At 41.9% G+C, this 22,209-nt stretch overlaps 1 protein-coding gene across 4 annotated transcripts in view; it reads right to left on the bottom strand.

Annotated features, from left to right (window-relative positions):
• Window positions 1-22,209, bottom strand: part of LOC125447460 (voltage-dependent P/Q-type calcium channel subunit alpha-1A-like) — a 606,466-nt gene that overhangs the window by 295,756 nt on the left and 288,501 nt on the right. For all 4 annotated transcript variants that reach the window (XM_048521818.2, XM_059639809.1, XM_059639808.1 and 1 more), the window contains one exon: window positions 10,154-10,257. In XM_048521818.2, coding sequence (XP_048377775.2) covers window positions 10,154-10,257 — 104 coding nt within the window. The remainder of the gene's footprint in view (window positions 1-10,153; window positions 10,258-22,209) is intronic.

Genomic DNA, 22,209 nt, shown 5'->3' on the forward strand with positions numbered 1-22,209 from the left:
ATTGCTGGGTTACCAAGAGCTGCTGGCCAATCAGATTGGCTGGTAGCTCTCAAGGTTAGGGCATTTCTTTATCACAAGGGCTGTATTTTAAAAGCATTCAATTGGCTTCTAAGCCCTTTGGCATCTCCTACGATTGACTAAGACATTGTATAAAGACGACTCTTCAGTATTTTTTGCCTTACTTACAAAGCTTGATAGGAACATAGGAGCAGCTCATCCTCCTCCATATGTCTCCAGCATCACAGATGCCAGTCTTCAGTTTAGGTCACTCCACTTATAAGAAGAAATGGTTGCAGGCATTGGATACAGCAAAGGCTATGAGTCCTGAAAAAATTCCAGCAATAGTACTGAAGATGTGTGCTCCAGAACTTGCTGTGACCTTAATTAAGCTAGTACAACTCCAACACTACCATAAAATGTGAAAAATTGCCTGTGTATGCACTGTATGCAAAAGCAGGACAAATCCACCCCAGCCAAATACAGCCCTATCAGTTTACTCTTAATCATCGTTAAAATGATGGAAGGTATCATCAACAGTGCTATCAAGAGCACTGCTTTCCAAGAATCTATTCACTGATGCTCAGTTTAGGCTTTGTTATAGGCGCAGCTTCTAACTTCATTACAGTCTTCGTTCAAACATGGCCACATTTGACTGAGTGAGACATCAAGGAACCCTTGCAAAACTACAGTCAATAGGATTCAGGGAAAAAACACTCCTGGTTGGAGTCATACCTGCCACAAAGGAATATTTTGTGGTTGTTGAAGGTTGGTCATCTCAGCTCCAGGACATTTCTGCAGACTTTCCTCAGGTTACTTCATCAAAAATTCAAATAGATTAGTTAAGTATAATTTCTCCTTCAGAATGTGATGTTGGCTCTGCCTGATTATATTGCGATTCCAAAGTACCGTCCTTATTATTAGATTCTAGCATCTTTCTTCTTTTAAGCTAACTGGCAAACAGCTTCCTGTTTTCTGCCTCCTGCTTTTCACCAATAAAAGCGCTAGATTAGCTTATTAAAACATGCTAGGACCCTCCCAGAATCGAAGGATATTTTGGAATGTTATAAAATTGATAAAAGAAGGCAATTAATTTTATTCCAGCCAGGGGCTATAAATAAAGGGTCAGAAATACATAGAGTAAAAGTATTACTGATACTAATCTCGAAGAAAAGGTAAGCTGCATTAAGTTTAATTATTCTAAGTCTCCAAAGATAAACTGATTAATTTCTTATATAACTGTAAAGTAAATTGATTTCTTTTGTGGATCAAAATTTACATGTTATACACAAAACAACTGCCATTTTAAAATACATCTATTTATTAAGTTAATTCAATTTTTTAGAGGACTCATACACTTGCAAACTCTCAAGTTTTAAAATTAGATTTTATCATTTTCCTGGCTGGAAGTCACCTACACAAAGTATCTTCAAGCAAGCATATTTTTAATGGAAATGGAACATGTAATCAGTAAAATTGCAAATAAGCATTCAACGAAACATCATGAATGATTCTGAAACTAATTTTTATTATCCAACATTGATAAGTTTCATTGTAGCACTGCTCCTGGTTAGTTGAAGCATGCACGGGCTTATAAAGGTAGCAAAACTTTGCATGTTACAGCACCTTTCATATCTGCACACCATTACAACATATAAAAATGGAATCTACTGGGGAGAATATTCCTGGCCCTGTAGAGATGGGTTAGGAGGCAGAACTGGGAGGAAACTAGGAAATAGCACAAGGGACAGCTACTTATGTTTTTGCCCCTAAGCAATTTTCAGCATAAAGTGCAGTAGTTACCTGAAGGTGGCATTTCAGCAGTAGACTGGGGGAGGGTGGGGTGGTCAAACAATGTCTCCTCTCAACCTACTACAGGGAAACACAGGGATATATGAAGGCTATAGCTGTGATCATTGGCAGTCCTGTGGAAGAGATACCCCTCAATGATGCTGGCCTGACAGCTATAGTTGAGAGGGCCTCCATCTTGAGGTGCCCTTGCTTTCGCCTACTTACATCAGCAATGCTTACCTCTCCTGACGGACTGCAACCTTTCTATAGTTTTGGATCCTCTGATTCGGTCTCCTGTCTTATGAACTGTTACTGATAGCAAATCCAAAGGCAGCTTCCTAACTGGCTGCCTTTCAGAAAATTGTAACACCACGTGGCCATTCAACACCACTTGGTGGGAAGCAGGAAGATCAGTGGTGATTAAGTTTTATTCAATGTTGCACTACAATGCCTGATCATTAGGAATTAACTGGTTTTAGCAACAGAGAGCCAAGTCCATTAGCAGTTGAAATGGTCCAGCCAATAGGTTTCTGAGGACATGTGCACGTATGTAAGGTATGAAATCTGTTGCTTGATGGAAAAATGTCATTCTTCCTTCATGAGCATCTATACAACAGATCACCTCTTACAAATCCCACAACAAATTGCACAGAGGAAAGGGTGGATTAATGCCACTAAGAGCAGAGACAACTAGCAAGTTTTGCGAAGATTTGTAGCTCAGGTTGAGGTTCTGGATGTAAGTTTGCTCGCTGAGCTGCAAGGTTCGTTTTCAGACGTTTCGTCACCATTCTAGGTAACATCATCAGTGAGCCTCCGGTGAAGCGCTGGTGTTATGTCCCGCTTTCTATTTATGTGTCTAGGTTTCCTTGGGTTGGTGATGTCATTTCCTATTCTTTTTCTCAGAGGGTGGTAGATGGGCTCCAAATCAATATGTTTGTTGATGGAGTTCTGGTTGGAATGCCATGCTTCTAGGAATTCTCATGCATGTCTCTGTTTGGCTTGGCCTAGGATGGATGTGTTGTCCCAATCAAAGTGGTGTCCTTCCTCATCTGTATGTAAGGATACTAGTGATAGTGGGTCATGCCTTTTTGTGGCTAGTTGGTGTTCATGTATCCTGGTGGCTAGCTTTCTGCCTGTTTGTCCAATGTAGTGTTTGTCACAGTTCTTGCAAGGTATTTTGTAAATGACGTTCGTTTTGCTTGTTGGCTGTAAAGGGTCTTTAGAGTTCATTAGCTGCTGGTTTAGTGTGTTGGTGGGTTTGTGGGCTACCATGATGCCAAGAGGTCCGAGTGGTCTGGCAGTCATTTCCGAAATGTCTTTGATGTAGGGGAGAGTGGTTATGGTTTCTGGGCCTGTTTTGTCTGTTTGTTTGGGTTTGTTGCTGAGAAATCGGCGGACTGTGTTCATTGGGTACCCGTTCTTTTTGAATATGCTGCATAGGTGATTTTCTTCTGCTCTGCGTAGTTCCTCCGTGCTGCATAATGCAGCTTCGTTTGTGGGTGTTGGGATGGTTGCTTCTGTAGTTCAGTATTTGGTCCGTATGTGTTGTTTTCCTGGAGACACTGGTTTGAAGTTCCCCACTGACTGTTCGCTCTACTGTGACATCTAGGAATGGCAGCTCCTCCTCTTTTGTGAATGTTATGCCAGTAAGGGTATTATTGATGGTCTTGAAGGTTTCCTCTAATTTGTTTTGTTTAGTGATGACAAAGGTGTCATCCACATAGCGGACCCAAAGTTTGGGTTGGATGATTGGCAGAGCTGTTTGTTCGAGTCTCTGCATTACTGCCTCTGCTAAGAACCCTGATATCGGAGATCCCATGGGTGTTCCGTTGGTTTGTCTGTAGGTTTTGTTATTGAAAGTGAAGTGGGTGGTGAGGCAGAGGTCCACTAGCTTGATGATGTTGTCCTTGCTGATGAGGTTGGTGGTGTCTGGTGTATGTGTCTTCTGTTCTTCTAATAGTGTCATCAGTGTTTCTTTGGCCAGGTTGATGTTGATGGATGTGAACAGGGCTGTTACGTCAAAGGAGACCATTATTTCATCCTCTTCTATCTTGGTGTCTTTGATGGTGTTCAGGAATTCTTGGGTGAGAGACATACAGATGAGGAAGCACACCACTTTGATTGGGACGACACATCCATCCTAGGACAAGCCAAACAGAGACACGCACAAGAATTCCTAGAAGCATGGCATTCCAACAGGAACTCCATCAACAAACACATTGATTTGGAGCCCATCTACCACCTGCTGAGAAAAAGAACAGGAAATGACATCACCAACACAGGAAATGGCATCACCAACCCAAGGAAACCTAAACACATAAATATTAAGTGGGACATAACACCAGCACTCCACCAGAGGCTCACTGATGATGTTACCTAGAATGGTGACGAAACATCTGAAAACGAACCTTTCAGCTCAGCGAGCAAACTTACATCCAGCAGAGACAACTATTGGTTCTTGGCTATAAAAACCTCACTCAAAATCAAATACTGGTAGAAAAGGTATGTCCACTTATGGAAAACTGCCATTACTCATCAACCATCACAAACCATTTATTTTTAGTGTCTATAGTTAATCAAGTCAGTTAAGCTGCCTGGGACAACATTTGAATGCTTCCTCAGCACAATAAATTGTAGTACAAAACATTTTAGAGGACAAACTCTTCCAACAGGACTAAGTCGAATGGGCAAAGTCCTGGTAGTGTTGTTATGTATCAGAAGAGGCAGCTAAGGACTTGAGAAAATAAGAAATGCACTGAATAAGGTGCAAATGCTCCCAATGAAGGCGAAAACTGAGACCGAAGCCTCTGCTAAACATGTTAGGCCTGACAGATGGGAAGGACATGCTAAACAGCTGTTCCAAACTCTGGTGCTGCTTTACTCATCAAAGCCAGAGAGGCTGGATGAATGCGAATGATATCCAAGGAGACCCAGGCAACATACAAAGCAATCAGTTGGGATCCTGAAGATAGCAGTGGAAGGGAGCTCCGAACAGAAAAGATAGCACAAACTTACCCTCATTATTTCGCTACTATTACATCTTCTAATATAATGAAATAGAATTCTTCCTTTAGTGAAACATCCTATGGTGTCTTTACAAGGGATTTGAACATGTTGGAAGTTTGAAGATGGGGACCAGAGGTTGAATATATTGGTTTTTGAAACTTTTGAAAGTGGTTAAAAACATAGCAAAATAAAGGTTTGAAGGAGAGCTCAGAGTACAACAGCAAGAAGGATTTGTACAACAAGAAAGAGATGAGCCAAATACTGGTTTATAATTTGATGTAAATTAAGTTAGCAATTTAAGATTATACAGTTGTGAAATCCTCAATTCTCCCTCTCGTCTCCTGCAGCGACTGATTCGCTCCATGTTGCAGATCACAGGGTGCTGTCACTTGCAACTGCTCCCAGTTGTGCAAAGCTGATTTTAAACTTTGGGCATGTTGAGATGTTAGTTCATCTCAATTGATAGAAAGCAGAGTCTTCACTTACTCCAACTTGAATACTAAATTTGCATCAGTAATTATTTGATGTGATCAGAGTTAAAACCCGAAATAATTTCTCCCCATTCTAACTGCAAAGGTTGGCAGTTATTTGTAGCACCTTTCCAACTAAGTCAGATGATACAACCAAAACTAAGAACTGGAGTGGATGCTAGCTCTTCATTCCACTAACTGTAGCAGTCAGAAGAGCCATTGGCAAAGAAATTGCCAGTGTTATCTCTGCAATAATCTAAGTTGCTTGGGTTGAATATATTATTCAGCATTAATCAGATCAAATGTTCAATTAGTTATTGATCAGATTAATTTAATAAAACAATTCTTGGCTGCCAACCTCAACTGATCAAATTGATTAAACATTGTTATTCTTCTGCTCCTACTCACGCTGATGTATATCACTTTTCTTAACAGGCAGTCAATAAAATTTTACACATATACGGTGTTTAAATTTACAAAATACCATGAAAATGTAAGGCATTAGTCTCTTTACTGCCTTCAACAGATGCAAAAGATCTTGTGAATAAGCATATTTTAGCACAATTATAAATCTTGACTGGAGTAGATTTTACTTCTGTGCAGATAACTGGTGGGTATTGGAAGGGCTGCTTGCGCCACCTGTCCAAATTCCCTGTGAGAGGCCCAAGCCATATTTCAACATTGCCACTGAGATGCGAGGACTGCTCTTGGCAGCTGAACAGCTATAAATTATGGCCGCTCCACCCCCTACCAAAAAAGAAACAGTATCTTGTGGACAGGGGTGGGGAATTGTGAATTGTTATGGACAGACTGGAAGATATTTTGAAACAGTGGTTCTCCTGATTCCACAGACATCCTAAAGCAAGGTACGCCTCTCCGTCCACCTGTTATAACCTCTACGTCAACCTGTGACTTTGTCCCACTTTCCACGGCGCCTAATACTCATTTGCCAAGTTATGCAACTCCACACCCACCCCAAAGTCCCTCATTACCCCCATGACAACCTATACCACTCTTTCCACCTCCTATGATCCCTCATATCCTGCATGTCAACATACATTGCTGCACTAAACCTCTCTGACCCCTTACATCTCTTCTGCCAACTCATGTCAATCATGAGCCCTCAATCAAAAGAACTGAGGCAGTGATGCTATTCAGCATGACCCTAAATTCCCATCACAGACAACGGTAACTGAATGATTCAGTTCACCCTACATGACATAATGTGGCATTTCACTACAAAGACTAAACGCTCTAGCAACACCCTATTATCCTATTGTAGTGATGAACACCTGAAAATTAGCGCTCCCGCAGTCAAGTTATTCTAGTGTAAGTTATGACAACTCCCTGACAAAGTGGAATATTATGCATAAACCAGCCAACCAGCCTTCCCCTAATCATCAGCACTATCAAACAATACCAAAGTGCAGTAATCCATTCGCAGGTACGCAGCTTACATTCCACCAGAACAAGGGCTGCAGGCTTCATCATATCTCAGTACTAAGACAGATGAAAGAGTTTAATGCCAAAGGAGAAGTTACAGAGGTTGTGATTCTTTACTCCATTCGGTCATTTTCTTGGAATCTTCCATTTAAGGGAAAATGACAAGTGCTACAGTAGATCCAAGATCCACTCTCTTTTCAGAGAAATACATTTTCTAATTTTTCCCACATTCGAAGAAAAAAGGAACAAAAAAAAGCCTCATTGGTCAGTTGTTCCACTATTTTCTTGTCCTTCCTTGTAAGATTTTTGAAAACTCTAGAAGGGGAAAATTCATGGGAGAAGACATCAGCCAAAGTTCCCATCCTTGCTCACTTTTTGTTGACTCCTGCTAACAATTCTCTTTGTGTGAACACTGGTGAAGTTTGAAGTGATGCAGTTCAGTTGTACACGAAGAATGTAATTTATGACTTATTTTATTAAAGGAACTGTCCCCAATAAAGAGTTAATGCTTTCATGAGTGGAAAGGGAAAATAGGAGTGAGGAATTTCTGAAGACCTTATGTATGGTAGGGTGTCACTTTCCCCTTCTGCTACATTTCTGACCTTTACATAGATTGACTGCTGTCAACACCAAATGCACAGTGACCCCCACTCTGACAAGAGAAAAGAACTGGTAAGGCTTGTCAAATAATGAAGTCAGAAAACAAATCAGGGAAGTCAGAAGCTCAGCAAGTAACCAGTTATTTTGTGTTGATTTTCCAACCAGTCCTAAAATCGTGAGTTGAAACTAAAAGGGAGGGAGAGTATTCAAAGGATGCTCACCTCCATTGAGCCTTGCGTCCCTTGAAGATTCAGCATCAACATAGAAATATATTCTAATGTCAATTGAAGTTGTTACAATGGCTATGGGTTCCATTTAATCTATCATCTTCCACTCCTCATTGCTCTTAAAATAATTTAAAACTTTTTCAAGAGAACCACAGGAGGAAATAGCTGCCTTGCTTGATAAATCAGGTAAGTGCTGGGTTTTATGAAATGATAGAGCACAACATGAATAAAACAAAAATGCAGTGAAATTTCCTCCTTCCAACAAATCCCAAAATGTTTTGCAGCTATCTTAAAACTTGTGATCATTATCTTCTTGTAAGCCATAGTCTGCCTGTTGTCCACAGTTACAATCACTAACTTTTCTCCATTTGTTCTTCTCTGTTTTTATGCTGAAGACATTGATTCTGGCTCAGTTTCTCCCCATTAAAACCAGTGTGGCACTTACAATTTTGACACCAGCAACCTAACAAATTCTTTCCTCAACATCCTGATTTGGAAATCCATTAAAGTGTTCTCTGCTGCAGTCAAATAAGACCATAAGACATAGGAGTGGATGTAAGGCCATTCAGCCTATCAAGCCCACTCCACCATTTAAATCATGGCTGATGGGCATTTCAACACCACTTCCCTGCACTCTCCCTGTAGCCCTTGATTCCTTTTGAGATCAAGAATTTGTCGATTTCTGCCTTGCAGGCATCCAACGTCCCGGCCTCCACTGCACTCTGCGGCAATGAATTCCACAAGCCCACCACTCTCTGGCTGAAGAAATGTCGTCTCATTTCAGTTTTAAATTTACCCCCTCTAATTTTAAGGCTGTGCCCATGGGTCCTAGTCTCCCCGCCTAACGGAAACAACTTCCCAGCGTCCACCCTTTCTAAACCATACATTATCTTGTAAGTTTCTATTAGATCTCCCCTCAACCTTCAAAACTCTAATGAGTACAATCCCAGGATCCTTAGCCGTTCATCAGATGCTAAACCTACCATTCCAGGGATCATCCATGTGAATCTCCGCTGGACATGCTCCAGCGCCAGAATGTCCTTCCTGAGGTGTGGGGCCCAAAATTGGACACAGTATTCTAAATGGGGCCTAACTAGAGCTTTATAAAGCCTCAGAAGCACATCGCTGCTTTTATATTCCAACCCTCTTGAGATAAACGACAACATTACATTCGCCTTCTTAATCACGGACTCTACCTGCAAGTTAACCTTTAGAGAATCCTGGACCAACACTCCCAGATCCCTTTGCACTTCTGATTTGCAAATATTCTCATCGTTTAGAAAATAGTCCATGCCTGTATTCTTTTTTCCAAAGTGCAAAACCTGACATTTGCTCACATTGAATTTCATCAGCCATTTCCTGGACCACCCTCCTAAACTGTCTAAATCTTTCTGCAGCTTCCCCACCTCCTCAGTACTACCTGCCTGTCCACCTATCTTCGTATCATCGGCAAACTTCGCCAGAATGCCCCCAGTCCCTTCATCCAGATCATAAATGCAAGCCAAACTTTACTGGTCAACGTTTCTGTTGAAATTTCTACAGGTCTATGTGCTATAAGATTGGCCGCACTTGTAACCTTGTAAATAGGGTATGAACCATTTACTCACCATGCAAGCTTGATGCCGAAACAAGGCACATTAAAACTCTTCTGTAGGATAACAGCTACAGATAACGGTTAATTCTTGATTATTTCAAACTGATGAATCAGCCCATGGCTGCCATGTGTTCCTGAAAAGCATCCAATCTTCCTCCAACTATCTTGGAAGGTAAGATGCATTAAAAATTTGAGTAACAGGAAAAGCTAGCCTTTGCGTGCCACTAATATGCAATAGTAACACAACTGGTATTGTCCATTAACAGGCTGTCTGGCCAAACAGACATCCTGCCTACCACACAAGTGAGTTAAGCAGTATATAAATTTCAGCGTTGGTACAATGCCAAATGCATAGGCTGTATGTCCAATAATCTGGCAGATCATATCAAACAGAACATTCCTTTGCTACTCACAACAGGCAGAGTACTGACTGCACTCAACTCTCCATGCTGCCAAAATTCAGAACATAGTGTCCAACACCAGATGTGAATCAGCAATTGGGTCGGACTTACTCAACAATCTTAAGTATACCAAGGATCATACCAACAACCAATTTAAAACAGTCCGTCAGGCTCACAATGTGGCTCACCTATGCTTACTATGTGTAGGGTCTAGTCCTCTGCAGGCAAAAGGAGTTTGCCCAGGCATTGTGTTTTTTCCATTAAACAAAAGCACGGAAGTTTGGGGGTAATTGTTCCCTGATGCATTCGCAATGGCACATCTTGGCTTGTCAAGGTCAACTTCTTTGAAAATGTTTAAACGAAAAATAAAGCAGTAACTATTCCCTGGTACATTCTTCACTCAAAGCTTTGACCAATCAGAGCCCACTGGCCAAACAATCAGCACCTTGCTTCTCAAACAATATACATTGCTATTATCTTTGAAATTTGGCTATCTTCTGTCTATCTGTTGTATGTAAACTGAAAAACTTCAACAATCTCTTTTTTTAGCATTACGCAAATGATCCAGAAGTTCAGGGTTGAAATCTTCTAAAGCAAAATATAGATACATCAAGAGCAACTTACCCTGACAGGACGCCAAGGACAAGATTCAGCATAAAAAAAGAGCCAATAATGATGAGGGGGATAAAATACAACCAGTTCCAGGTGTTTCCTAAGGCATCATTGCTCTGAAAGGTAAAAACAAAACAATGAAGTTAGTTGCCAGCTTGTATTAGCACAGGAACTGCATTCTTTTCTCCCTTTTGTCCCTTTGCTGTCAGTATTCAACAATTTTCTCTCCCAGATCCACAGAAGTTGTTTTCATAAATATGCCCTTTTTTTTCTCAAAGTGAAAGAAAACGAGGAGAGAGAAAGTGGAGAGAGGTGAGTTTTTAAAACCTTAGTCTCTGCCACATTCACCCTCAGTGTTTCTATTACCTACACAGCCATGATTTGATCCACCTTTTTAAAAACCAGAATTGATCTCACTTTAAAATTATGTAGAGGTCTCCAATATTATGAAGACTTTTGACCGATAACATAAAGACAGAAGATTTCTGCTTGTAGGGGAGGCCAAAACCAGGAGTCATAAATGTAATAGATATCAGGTAATCACTAATGAATCCATAAGGAATTCAGGAGAAATTTACTTTCCCAAAATGTGGTTAAAATGTGGACAACTGGAGCATAAGAAATGGTTGTGGCAAGTGGTATAACAGCATAGATGCACTTAAAAGAAACCCAAGAGTCCCCTGGGGTCTCACTCACAAATTGATATTACATTTTGGACATTGCTGACAGTACTGGTTCCTTCAGGAAATGCAACCAGAGCCAAGCTTCTGGTACCACCACAGCCTGTCTGTACATGAGGAGACAAAGAGAGGAAGGGCAATAATAATATGGTATTCAACAGTCAGAAAAACAACTGGATGCCATCAATGTGACTTCAGGGTGATGTGTTGCCTTCCTGATGAAAGGGTCCAGGATGTCACTGAATGGCTGCAAGGAATCCTGAAGAGGGAGGATGACAAGGCAAAGGATCTGGTTCATGTTGGTATTATGGCATAGGCAGAAAGAGGGACAAGGTCTTGATTTCAGGGAGCTAGGCAGTAAGTAATCTAAAAAGCAGGGCCTCTCGGGTTGTAACCTCTGAATTACTCCTGGTGCCATGAGCTAGTGAGCACAGAAAGAGGAAAACAGCGCAGAAGAATGTGTGACTTAACATGTGATGCAGGAGGGAGGGTTTTGGATTCTTGGATCACTGGGATCATTTCTGGGAAAGGTGGGACCTGTACAAGCAGGACAGTCTGCATCTGATACAAAGCAGAACTAACATTTTTGCAAGATCACAGAAATTATCATAGAATCCTGATAGTGCAGAAAGAATTGAGTCTGCACCAACCCACCGAAGAGCTTCCCACCCTAGATCTATTCCCTTACGCTATCCCCATAACCCCATTCTTGCCATTGCTAATCCACCTAGCCAGCACATCTCTGGACACTATAGGGCAATTTCCCATGGCCAATCAACCTAATTTGCACATCTTTGGACTGACTGAGAGAGGAAACCAGAACACCTGGCGGAATCACACTTGGATGGGAAGAATGTGCAAACTCCATGCAGACCCTAGTCACCCAAGGCTGGAACTGAACCCATATCCCCAGCACTGTGAGGCAGCTCAGCTAACTACTGAGCCACCATGTTGCCCCACAGGATGATTTGCCAGTACTGCTGGAAGAAGTTTAACTTGGGAGTAAAAGAAGAGAAGATACTGCATTATTAGTTAAGGAGTCTGTAACTGCAGTAAGGAAGATGGGACCTTGGATGACACATTGAATTAAGGCTTGTGGGTGGAGCTTAGGATAAAAAAGGACAGCCACATTGCTAGGTGTTTATATATAGATTTCGAGAGAGTTAGCGAGAAATTGGAGATCAAATTTGTGAACAATTCATGAAGATATGTAAATGTAATAACAATTGGATCATTATAGCAGGTGGTTTCAACTTTCCCAATATTAATTGGGAGAGACAGAGTGCTAAGGCTTGGATGGAGTGAATTGCTTGAAGTGTGTATCGGAGAACCTTTTAGGCCAATATGTAGAAGGTCCAACAAGGGATGGAGCTGTTCTGGATCTAATTCTGGGGAATGAAGCCAGACAGGTGGTTGACATGGTGGTGGGAGAGCATTTTACTGATAGCGATCACAACTTGGTATTATTTAACGTTATTAAGGATAAAGAAAGAGGCAAATTGTGAAAAAGGGTTTGAACTGAAGAGAACAGATTTTAGTAAAATAAGGCAGGATCTGGCCAAGATAGACTATGAACAGCAACTAATGGGAAATCTACAGAACAGCATTGGGAGGAGGGGTTCAAAAAGGAAATGGACAGAGTAGAAGCCCAACATTTTCCCTCCAGGGAGACAGGAAGGAGTTACAAGCCCAGAGAACCATTGATGACCAGAGGCATTCAGGATTTGATGAAAAGGAAAAGAGAGGCTTTTATTAGGTACAAGGGGAACAAATCAGCAGAGGCATTAGTGGAGTACAGAAAGTGCAGGGTTTTTTTTTCTTTATTAATTCATGGGATGAGGGTGCCACTGGCTAGGCAGCATTTATTGCCCATCCCTAACTGCCTAGACAGCACTTAAGAGTCAACCACATTGTTGTGGGTCTGGAGTCACATGTAGGTCAGACCACATAAGGATGACAGTTTCCTTCTCTAAAGGACATTAGTGAACCAGATGGATTTTCCAACAATGGACAATGGATTCACGGTCATCATTAGACTCTTGATTCCAGATATCTATTGAATTCTGCCATGGCAGGATTCAAACCTGAGTCTCCTGAACATTATCTGGGTCTCTGGATTAACAGTCCAGAGACAATACCACTAGGGCATCTCCTCCCAGGTGGAGCTTAAGAAAGCAATTAGAAAAGAAGAGAGGGAATATGAGAAAGCTCTGGCTAGTAAAAGTAAGGAAAGCTCCAAATTATTCTATATCAATTGGAAGAGGATAACCATGGAAAGAGTAGGGTCCATTGAGGACCATGGGGACAATGTGTAGATGAAGCCAGAGGACACTGGGGCCAACAAGGGGCAAAGCCACATTAGATTTGGTGCTGGGTAATGAGCCTGGCCAGGTGTTAGATTTAAAAGTAGGTGAGCACTTTGGTGATAGCGATCACAATTCTGTTATGTTTACTTTAGTGACGGAAAGGGATAGGTGTATACCACTGGGCAAGAGTTATAGCTGGGGGAAAGGCAATTACAATGAGATCAGGTAAGATTTCAGGAGCATAGGATGGGGAAGGAAACTACAGGGGATGGGCACATTAGAAATGTGGAGCTTATTCAAGGAAAAGCTCCTGTGTGTCCTAGATATGTATGTACCTGTCAAGCAGGGAGGAAGCTATAGAGCGCGGGAGCTGTGGTTTACGAAGGAAGTGGAATCTCTGGTCAACAGGAAGAAGAAGGCTTATGTTAGGATGAGATGAGAAGGCTCCGTTAGGGCGCTTGAGGGCTACGAGGTAGCCAGGAAAGACCTAAAGACAGAGCTTAGAAGAGCCAGGAGGAGACATGAGTTGTTGGTGGATAGGATCAGGGTAAACCCTAAGGCTTTCTATAGGTATTTAAGGAATAAAAGAATGACGAAAGTAAGATTAGGGCCAATCAAGGATAGTAGTGGGAAGTTGTCTGTGGAGGCAGAGGAGATGGGGGAAGCACTAAATGAATATTTTTCAACAGTATTCACTCTAGAAAACGACAATGTTGTTGAGGAGAATACTGAGATACAGGCTATTAGACGAGGTGGGATTGAGGTTCACAAGGAAGAGGTATTAGAAATCCTACAGAGGGTGAAGATAGATAAGTCCCCTGGGCTGGATGGGATTTATCCTAGGATCCTCTGGGAAGCCAGGGAGGAGATTGCCGAGCCTTTGGCATTGATCTTCAACTCGTCATTATCTACAGGGATAGTGCCAGACGACTGGAGGATAGCAAATGTGGTTCCCCTGTTCAAGAAGGGGAGTAGAGACAACCCTGGTAATTATAGACCAGTGAGCCTTACCTCAGTTCTTTGAGAAGGTGACCATGAGAGTAAATGAGAGTAAACCGGTTGATGTGGTGTATATGGAATTCAGCAAGGCGTTCGATAAGGCTCCTCACAGTAGGCTATTGTACAAAATGCGGAGGAATGGAATTGTGGAAGATATAGCAGTTTGGATAGGAAATTGGCTTGCTGAAAGAAGACAGAGGGTGGTAGTTGATGGGAAATGTTCATCCTGGAGACCAGTTACTAGTGGTGTTCAGCAAGGGTCGGTGTTGGGTCCACTGCTGTTTGTCATTTTTTTATAAATGGCCTGGACGAGGGCGTAGAAGGATGGGTTAGTAAAATTGCAGACAACACTAAGGTCGGTGGAGTTGTGGATAGTGACGAAGGATGCTGTAGGTTACAGAGAGACATAGATAAGCTGCAGAGCTGGGCTGAGAGGTGGCAAATGGAGTTTAATGCAGACAAGTGTGAGGTGTTGCACTTTGGTAGGAGTAACCGGAAGGCAAAGTACTGGGCTAATGGTAAGATTCTTAGTAGTGTAGATGAGCAGAGAGATATCGGTGTCCATGTACACAGATCATTCAAAGTCACCACCCAGGTTGACAGGGCTGTTAAGAAGGCATACAGTGTTTTAGCTTTTATTAATAGAAGGATCGAGTTCCGGAACCAAGAGGTTATGGTGAAGCTGCACAAAACTCTGGTGCAGCCGCACTTGGAGTATTGCGTACAGTTCTGGTCACCGGATTATAAGAAGGATGTGGAAGCTTTGGAAAGGGTGCAGAGGAGATTTACTAGGATGTTGCCTGGTATGGAGGGAAAGTCTTACGAGGAAAGGCTGAGGGACTTGAAGCAGTTTTCGTTAGACAGAAGAAGGTTGAGAGGTGACTTAATTGAAACATATAAAATAATCAGAGGGTTAGATAGGGTGGATAGGGAGAGCCTTTTTCCTAGGATGGGGACGGCGAGCATGAGGGGGCATAGCTTTAAATTGAGGGGTGAAAGATATAGGACAGATGTCAGAGGTAGTTTCTTTACTCAGAAAGTAGTAAGGGAATGGAACGCTTTGCCTGCGACGGTAGTAGATTTGCCAACTTTAGGTACATTTAAGTCGTCATTGGATAAGCATATGGACGTACATGGAATAGTGTAGGTTAGATGGGCTTGAGATTGGTATGACAGTTCGGCACAACATCGAGGGCCGAAGGGCCTGTACTGTGCTGTAATGTTCTATGTTCTATGACACTGGTAGAGTATTGAACCAATACTCGACATCTGTCTTTACCAAAGAGAACAATAATGGTACGGAACCAGAGGAGAGAGACTGCAAGTGCTTGAACAAATTGACATAGGGAAGGACAAGGTATTTGAGATGTTGGCATTTAAAGGCCGACAAATCTCCAGGTCAGTATACTTGTGACACAGGCTGCTGTAGGAGGCAAGGGAGGCAACTGCCGGGGCACTAACCCAAACTTTTAATTCCTCTATGGCCACACGGGTGGTGCAGGAGTACTGCTAATGTGGTTCCAATGTTTAAGAAGGGTTGCAGAGATAAGCCAGAGAACTACAGACCAGTGAGTTTCATGTCATTGGTAGGGAAACTATTGGAGAAAATTCTGAAGGAGAGCATCTATCTCCACTTGAAGATTCAAGGCTTAATCAGGGGATAGTCAGCATGGTTTTGTCAGAGGGATGTCATGTCTAACAAATTTGATTGAATGGTTTGAGAAGATGGAACAGATGTATAGATGAGAGTAATGCATTTGATGCTGTTTGCATGGATTTCAGCAAAGCCCTTGACAAGGTCATACATAGGAGACTTATATAGACGACAAATACACGAGGGATGCAGGGTAATTTGATGAAGTGAATTTTTACCCAAAGAGTGGTGATGGTTTGAAATGTCCTGCCTAGGAAGGTGGCAGAGGTGAATTACCTCGCGTCCATTGAAAGATATCAGGATGAGCACTTAGCTTGTTATAACACTGAAGGCTATGGGCCAAGTGTTGGTAAATGGAAATGGGTTCAAGTGTTTCTCACATGTTGGTCCAGACTTGTTGGGCTGAAGGGCCTCTTCTGCTTTGTATGATTCTATGACAGATAAATACACTAAGGAGAAGGGATTCAAATACTTTGCTCATAGGGATGTGGGAAGGCTCACATGGAGAATAAGCATTAGCACGAATCAGTTACAGTTCATTTTACAATTTATACAATTCCATGTAAGACATAATGGGAAATGGATCCAACTGAAAACCACAATGAAAAATATTTCCTGTTACTTAGGTGCCAACTAATGTTGAAACTGTTTAAAACCTAGAACCACCATCCTAGCAACTTGAAAAACATTTTGTTCCCTTTCCTTGAACTTTCTGTGTCCATCTTCTTCAGGTGGTGACTCTTACTGGAACACAATAATACAAGCTCTGTACTTCTAGCATTCTGTCCAGCTGGCTAATTTTCTAATTCTAAGTCAAAACTAGAAGTAATTCCAAATAATGATTGCAATTAAAGTACATCACCATGGCAACATCACAACTAAACTTGCACTAACTTCAGTGAACGCCATCACACCTGCACATTTCATCATTTCATGTCTAAACTGCAGCCTGAGCCAAAATCAGGAGAGGAAGAGAGCTGCCCAGATCTGTATTCCTCAGTATTAGAGTAAGTGGGTCATCTGATGAGCTGTACTGTCTATTCTATTTACTTATTTAAATGTTTTTGTTTTAAAAGTCACTATGAACAGTAGCATTTCAAATTTATGAATGCAAAAAATGAGGAAGGGAGACCCAAGAATGTGATAAATTGATCTGTATGATTTAGTTCACCTGCCTTACAAAAAACAAGAGCCACCCCATGCCAATTATCAATTTTTCTAACTGTTGCGAAGTTTATAATGATGCATAGCCGAAAGGCACTAATCAAGTAGAGAAGAAAAAATAACAGAAGGCCACAGAAAGAGTGATTTGATCTACATATTATGGGACAACTTCACTCAGACACTGACAACAAATTCCTTTTAGAATCATATTTTGAAGCAGATTACAATTGATCCTTTGCTGTTTTCCAACACAAACGTTCTATTTTGTTGTGTTGATGATGTCACGGAAATGTGACTGGACTAGTCATCCAGATGCTCAGAATAATGACCTGGCTCAAACATCACTGCAACAGCTGGTGGAAATTAAGTTCAATTAATACATATGAAATTATTTTTAAAAAGCTATCAAGTTTACTAATGTCCTTTAGGGAAGAAAATATGCTGTCTTTACCTGATCTGGTCTACGTGCAACTAAAGATATACGGCAATGTGGTTGCCTCCTAAATACTCTCTGAAATGACACTGTAAACCAATCAGTTCAAGGGCAATTTGGGGTGGACAATAAATGTTGGCCTTACGAATGATTTTCACATCCCATGGAAGATTAACTATACTATTGAAATCCAATCTGTCTGATTCTCTGGAACATAAAGAGCTAAAAAAAAACTGTATCGGAAGGAACAAAGAATGTCAGCAAATAATAATGCATTGCAATTCATCAACCTCAAAAAAAATCCTTCTATTAAGACTATCTTTTAGGTTCCACAGGTCCACTGCATCCAGAACAGCTCATCACTACACCACACTTCAAATGATTTCATAGTGGAGCTTCATGAGCAACAAATAAATAAAATATCCCTTTTCATCAGGCAGAGTTAGGTTATATTTGCCACAGGTGCTCTTCCTCAAAATAGTCCTGGGGACTCCCTATATCTATCCTCAGAAGCAAATGTGGCCTCGATTTAATTTTGAATCTGAAAGATTACACAGCCTACAGTGCAGCACAGTGCCTGATGCACTGCACTAGAAATGTCAGACAAGTAGAACTTGAACCTATGACTTTCTGACTTGGAGGTGAGAGTGCCACCAACACAGCAAAAGCTGAAGGACAAGAGATAGAATGAGAGCAGTGATTGACTATGTTTAGACTTATAAAGAAGTCAAGGAAGATGACAAAGGGTATTGCACTGTGATCACAGTCATAAGGAATATCATTTGTAATACTGACAAAATGAGTCCCAATACTGAGGACAGGATGGAAACCAGACTGATGGGATGGAAAGAGACAATGCTGGGAGAACATGGAGCAGATCTATGACTTGATGATCTGTTATTACTGCTTTATTACTAGGTAATCCTTTTTAAAATTGTCACTTGAGATCTTTGCAACAGTATAACTAAGACCAAGAAACCTCTCAAGAAAGAATGCTGGACTAAAACCTGAAGTTGGCATTACATGTCAGAATTTCAGCCACCATCCTTTGTGTTAAAAAGTTTTTCCTCAAACTTTCCCTAAACCCCCATGTCATCTCCATAAAGCTGCGCCCCCTGGTATGTGGCCTCTCAGAAAACAGATTTTTCCTGTCTACTCTATCCAAGGTCCTCATTATTCCTGGGTTGGCTGCATTCTGCCATGATGTGAGACTAAGGTGACTGGGCCTGCATTTTCCAGAATCTAGAAGAACAAGAGGCGATCTCGTTGAATCTTACAAAATTCTTGAAGGTTAGATAAAGGTCATGCTGAAGGCATATTTCCCTTGACTGTGGAGCCCCCAGAACTAATGGCCACAATCTTAAACAAGTAGTTAAGAGCTGAGATGTGAAGGAACCTTGTTACTTAGGAGGTTGTGAGAATAATTTACTTAACACGTCTTATTGAAATGCGTGACGAAGCAGTATATAAAAACAACAATTTCTTCACTTTCGATTCATGATTGAGCTTATTTCAATACTGCATCAAAAAGGAATACTTGAATTTGGAATCTTGAGACTGTTATTGTATTCTTGAGTCATTAACCTCATGACTAAGTCAAAAAGAACTGCAATAATGGGACTGGACACTGTGTCTCCCTCAGTGAAATTCAGTAATAAACCACTGGAATCAGACAGAATATTCTGCTGCTTTGGGTCCATGGTGACAAGCATTGTCCCTCAATGAAGTGTTCAGCACCACATGACTTCTCATTCAGAAAGTATGAATAGTTGCCAGCTGCCACATCCCCAATTCAGACCATTACAACTTCCACATTGGCTACACCTACCAATCCATCAGTTACCACTATCTCCCAACTAAATCACCCTAATCTTTCAACCTAACCGTACTCCTTCACAATTTTCTTCACATGTTTTCTTAAGCTCTGTAGGAAAATTTTCAAGGAATTCTGAAGCCTCAGTAGTACCACAGGAGAAGTCATGGTTACTGCACAGACATGCAGGATACATCAGTGGCTGGGGTAATTTTTAAAAAGATTAAAATAATCAGAGCAGGAAGAAAACTCTTTCCATATAGATAAATGGGGCCATAAGGGCCCATGGCTGCCTCTTTGGACCATCAAGCCTCTGATTCCAATGGTCACCAGCGTTGCTTTAGTGTGACAGCCCCCAATTAGCTTACAATCACCCCAACAACAGTCTGTCCTGTTAAATTGCCCTGAATTGTGCTATCAGTTATGCAAATCAGCTCCCCAGCTTTTGAAATGGCCAGCCAAACTATATTTAATCCCAGTGCTAGTAAAATGCCTCAGTGGTGGAACCTGGTTGATTTGACAATTCCTTACCAGTTTACTGCCATCATTGTCCCTCTGCCTGCTGGGGAGGATGGTGAAAACCCTGACATGTTTTCACAACTTATAACTGAACTGAGTGGTCCTATGAGTCAATTATTTTCAGGAGAACGTCCATATGAATGTGTCAACACCTGGGTGAAATAACGCCATAGACACTGGTATCCAATCATCAAGTCACCTTTTATTTACATACGAGCAGTCCTTAACTCTAGTATTGCCCTTCAGAGTCAGCTACCATCGTGGTAGAATCTCTGACTCTCCTCTTTTTATCTGTCAGCCAGGGTTGTCTGATTAGACCAGATTAACAGACCCAATCAGGGAACTCATATCCTATGATGTCCGGCTGGCTGACATCATTTTAATCACTACATCCATCTCCCTCCAAGTCTCTTTTCTTGGAGAGCCTCCCGGGGCTTTTTAGCAGTGAGTCAGGTTCCTCTGACCCGGCGTATGATACGGGCAGCATGTAAAGCACAGGAGCTCACTTCTTGCACCTGGAGTGCTTTGGTAGAATTTCACTTTCTTCTTCAGGCAGCAAAGACATCAAGGCAGCTACATCTGTCATGTCCACCTCTGATTCAGGGGACTCATCAACGCTTGACGCACAGGGTGATCTAAAGGGTTCTGGCAGCTTTTCCAACTGTTCCAGGGAGCAGAGCACATTTTGTTCCTGCACCGTTTGCGAAGTTGTGGCTTTCATAAGGTCCAGGTGCTTGTTCAGGACCATTGCACCTACATCACTGGTCTTGACCTTGCCTCTTACCCATGCAGGGGCCATTTCATGGTTCTTACTCCAAACTTTGTCCTCTGCATCAAACAGTCTCTTTCGCTTGGTAGAGCCTTGTGTCGCCATTGGCATTCCTGATGCCATCTCACCCTCCCACTTCAGGTCCTGGAAGATCAGAGTTAACCCGGTGCAGAGTCTTCTATCCATTAGTAACCATACCAGGGCTATCCCTGTAGTTGCATGTGGAGTGGAGCTATAACCAAACAAGAACCATGACAGCTTGGTATGCAGCAAGACTGTAGGCTATTTCTTCAAACCTGCCTTCAAAGTTTAGACAGCTCTTTTTGCCAGGCCATTGAATGATGGGTGGTATGGAGCTGTCCATGTTGAATCCTATTTGACTTTGAGAAATGCCTAAATTCCCGAGTGGTAAACGATGGCCCATTATGTGTGACCAACACTTCCAGGGCTCCAAATATTGAAAAAGAAGCACACAGTTTTTCTATATCGTCATTCCCATGTTAGACCAATGGACTCTATGCACATCCAATGCATGCCTATGAGTAGGCATTTTCAATGACTAAAAGCATGAAGCCCATGGAAGGACCTCAAAATTGATGTGCAACTGAGCCCAAGATTTACCCGGCATTCCCACCGAGGTGGAGGAGTTGTTGGCAGTAGTTTTGGTCCTTGTTGGCACTCCTGGCACTGCTCCACCAATGTGGCTATGTGTACATCCAAGCCTGGCCACCAAAATATAATTTTCCGTCAACATCTTCATTTCGGAGATTCCCTGCTGGCCCTAGTGGAATTCAACCAATATCAGGTGGCAATATTTGCTTGGGACAATCACTCCTGCTTCCCCTAACAATATGGTGTCCTTTACTGTGAGCTGGTCTCTTCAGGTTCAAAAAGGTTTCAATTCTCATCGTGACAGCCCTTTGGTTTCCCCCATCACTGCCAGCTGTTTCAGTTTTGACAGGACTGAATCTTTCAGTGTCCAAAATCTGATATTGGGATTGGGAGTGTGTCCAGAAAATTTAATACCATTAAATTTTCAATTGGAGTTTCAACCAGTAGTTGTTTCAATACTTCTACATTCACTACTTGGTCTCCCACACGGTGTTCACACTATTAATTATAAACACTTAGTATTAGACCCCATTGCTGAATGCAACCCTATGCTATGGGCAGCACCTCCTTGTCCTCTTTATGCAGACTCATTAGGTGTTTATGGTCTGTTATCACCGATGTCCATCCACAAACATATCAGTGGAACTTCCTGACTCCAAATATGACTGCCAATTCTTCATTCTCTATCTGGGTGTAATTATGTTCCACATTGGCCAAAATCCTGGATGCATCCATTGGGTCATCTATGAGGCAATACAAGCCCATGGGGAGGCATCACAGGTCCGCACCAGATCTTTCTTAAGATCATAGCGTGCCAACACCTTACAGAATGATAGCTTAGATAACACGGTGTGAAGCTGGATGAGCAGGAAAGTTTGACATTTTGGTTTGAGACCCTTCTTCAGAAATAGGAGAGGAGAAGGGGATTCTGAAATAAATAGGGAGAGGGGGGAGGCGGATAGAAGATGGATAAAAGAGAAGATAGGGTGAGAGGAGACGGACAGTTCAAAGAGGCAGGGTTAGAGCCAGTGAAGGTGAATGGAGTTGGGGGGCGCGGGGTGGTGTAGGGCAGTCAAGGGAGGACGGACAGGCCAAGGAGGCAGGATGAGGTTTCTGGGT

This window comes from Stegostoma tigrinum, chromosome 35, assembly GCF_030684315.1.
Source record: "Stegostoma tigrinum isolate sSteTig4 chromosome 35, sSteTig4.hap1, whole genome shotgun sequence".
Classification (NCBI taxonomy): domain Eukaryota; kingdom Metazoa; phylum Chordata; class Chondrichthyes; order Orectolobiformes; family Stegostomatidae; genus Stegostoma; species Stegostoma tigrinum.